The 2,217-nt window shown below is 44.7% G+C and overlaps 1 protein-coding gene across 1 annotated transcript; it reads left to right on the forward strand.

Moving 5' to 3' along the window:
- Positions 1–282: 282 nt before the first annotated feature.
- LOC103712664 (transcription factor bHLH148-like) lies at positions 283–1,720 on the forward strand. The gene is made up of 2 exons (XM_008799247.4): positions 283–446; positions 864–1,720. The coding sequence occupies exon 2, from the start codon at positions 897–899 to the stop codon at positions 1,464–1,466; it is 570 nt and encodes a 189-aa protein (XP_008797469.2). The 5' UTR covers positions 283–446; positions 864–896; the 3' UTR covers positions 1,467–1,720.
- The last annotated feature ends 497 nt before the right edge of the window (positions 1,721–2,217 follow it).

Consider the following 2,217-nt stretch of genomic DNA (forward strand, 5'->3'; position numbering starts at 1 on the left):
AGCTGGCTGTGGACCAGCAATTCTGAGATTCCCTTGCTGCTCCACGGTCTTCACATCGGTGGTCCAGAATGGTCCTGGTCACATTGCCAAGGAACACAGAATTGCAGCATGATACCTTGGTGCTTGGCTAAAAGGAAGAGAGGAGAAAGAGATTTCGTTACAAATTCGGAGAATATACCACGATGGCCAGGTTCATGAAACTAGTAAGGACAAAATTGTCATTTAAGAAAAATCAGCCGAACGGCGCACGATAAGAGGTCTATATATAATTCCAAGGGAAGGAGTTCAAACGGATGGAGGAAGCGACGGCCGAGAGAGTCTAATACCACCCCTCCTTTTAAAACCCAGCACCCCTCTCGCTCCCTCTGTTTTCTTTCCCTCTCCCCCTGTCTTTCTTTCTCTCTCTCTCGCCGGATTTCGTCTTTGTCCGTCGAAGAGTCCGCAAGGTAATACGATTCGTTGAGGCGCCCCATTTTCCTGATTCTTTCCACTCTTTGTTATTTTATTGCGATTTTTCTGCAATTTCTATCGAAGTTTTTCGTATCTTTGAATGAAATCTTTTCTCGTTTCTTCGAAATTTTTACGTCTCTGAGATTTCTAATTGGTTCGGTTTCTTCGTTTATGGTTGTTGAATTGGTGAGGTTTTTTCTTGTGATTTTCTTTTTGATCGGAATCCTTCTTTTCCTGGAACGAAAACTTTTGATTGCTTGACCATAAAGAATGGAGTAGATCGATCGGATCAGTGCCTCTTTGCTTGCGATTTCTAATCGTAGATCTCCAAGGCATTGGATCCGTCTTGCTTCGGTTCGCTGATCCGATTCATATCTCTGGCTCTCGATCTGAGGATACTCCCGCTTTCTCAGGATTCTTGCAAGAGATTTCAGCCTTTGGATCCGATGCCGATCTCGAATCCCGTGGCCAAGGAGGATAAGGGGAGAAAGCGGAAGCGGGGGAGCAGCAGCGAGAGCCCGCCCTCGCCGCCCCGGCGGCGGTGGCGGAGCGACGCCGAGCACTGGATCTACTCCTCGAAGCTTCTGGAGGCTCTGAGGCGTCTCCGCCGCTCCTCGCCGGCCGCGCCGCCAAGGGCCCGGGTCGTCCGGAGGACGGCGGACCGGGCGCTGGCCGCCGTGGCGAGGGGGCGGACGCGGTGGAGCCGCGCGATCCTCTCCGTCGGCCGCCCGCTCCGAGTGAAGGCCCGGCGACCGAGGGCCGCCGTCGCCGCCGTCCGGCCAAGGAAAGGAGCGACGCCGGCTGTTCCGGGGAGGATGAGACCGACGCCGACGGCTATCCGGAGGAGGGCGAGGTTCCTCGGCCGGCTGGTCCCTGGTTGCCGGAAAGCATCGTTTCCGACGCTTCTAGAAGAGACTTCGGATTATATTGCGGCTCTCGAGATGCAAGTGCGAGCCATGAGCGCGCTAGCCGAGATGCTCTCCGGTTCCAGTCTCGGCTCGGCGCCTCCGAGCTGACTTGACCTGCCGGCGTCTGGAGGTCTCTATTCTGTTTTATTATTTTATAATATATATATATTTTTTAATTTTTTCCGTTGCATGTTATCGTGTATATTGCTTTTTTTTTTTTTTTTTTCCGCTTTTAACACTCTCACTCCGGTTTCTCCCAGCCGGGGCTGCCTGAGTTGAGACCTGAAACGATGGAATGGGTTTGTATTGGTGGATATATGTTTCTCTAGAGCCTAAATTCAGTGAACTGGATATGAAACTAACATCTTATCCAAAACTGGTACAAAAATTTTGGAATTAGAAGCTAACATCTTATCCATTTATCCAGATATTGTAACTTAATCTGGCTCTTCCATATATCCAGAACTTCTTCACAGGATGCAGTTTTTTTTTCTTTTTCTCAATTATTTTTAGGATGCAACATAAATAGATGTAAGAGAATAGGTAATAGAAATGGAATAGAATATAATAGATATAAGAGTTTAATTATTTTTTAAAATAATTTTTTGATATTAATACTATGATATTATATTAGTATACAAAAGTTTAATATTATATGTATATTTATCAATGTAGTAAGATAATATATTACTATAATAAGAAACAGAAAAATATTGCTTCTAGAAAAAAATAGAAGTAATATAATAAAATCATTAATTATCATACTTTCACTTTTAAGTAAAATTATGATTATAAAAATGTAATAAAATTTAATAAAAATATTAGTATAATCTCATGAGGATTATAGATAAGGTACAAT

This window comes from Phoenix dactylifera, chromosome 12, assembly GCF_009389715.1.
Source record: "Phoenix dactylifera cultivar Barhee BC4 chromosome 12, palm_55x_up_171113_PBpolish2nd_filt_p, whole genome shotgun sequence".
Taxonomy (NCBI): domain Eukaryota; kingdom Viridiplantae; phylum Streptophyta; class Magnoliopsida; order Arecales; family Arecaceae; genus Phoenix; species Phoenix dactylifera.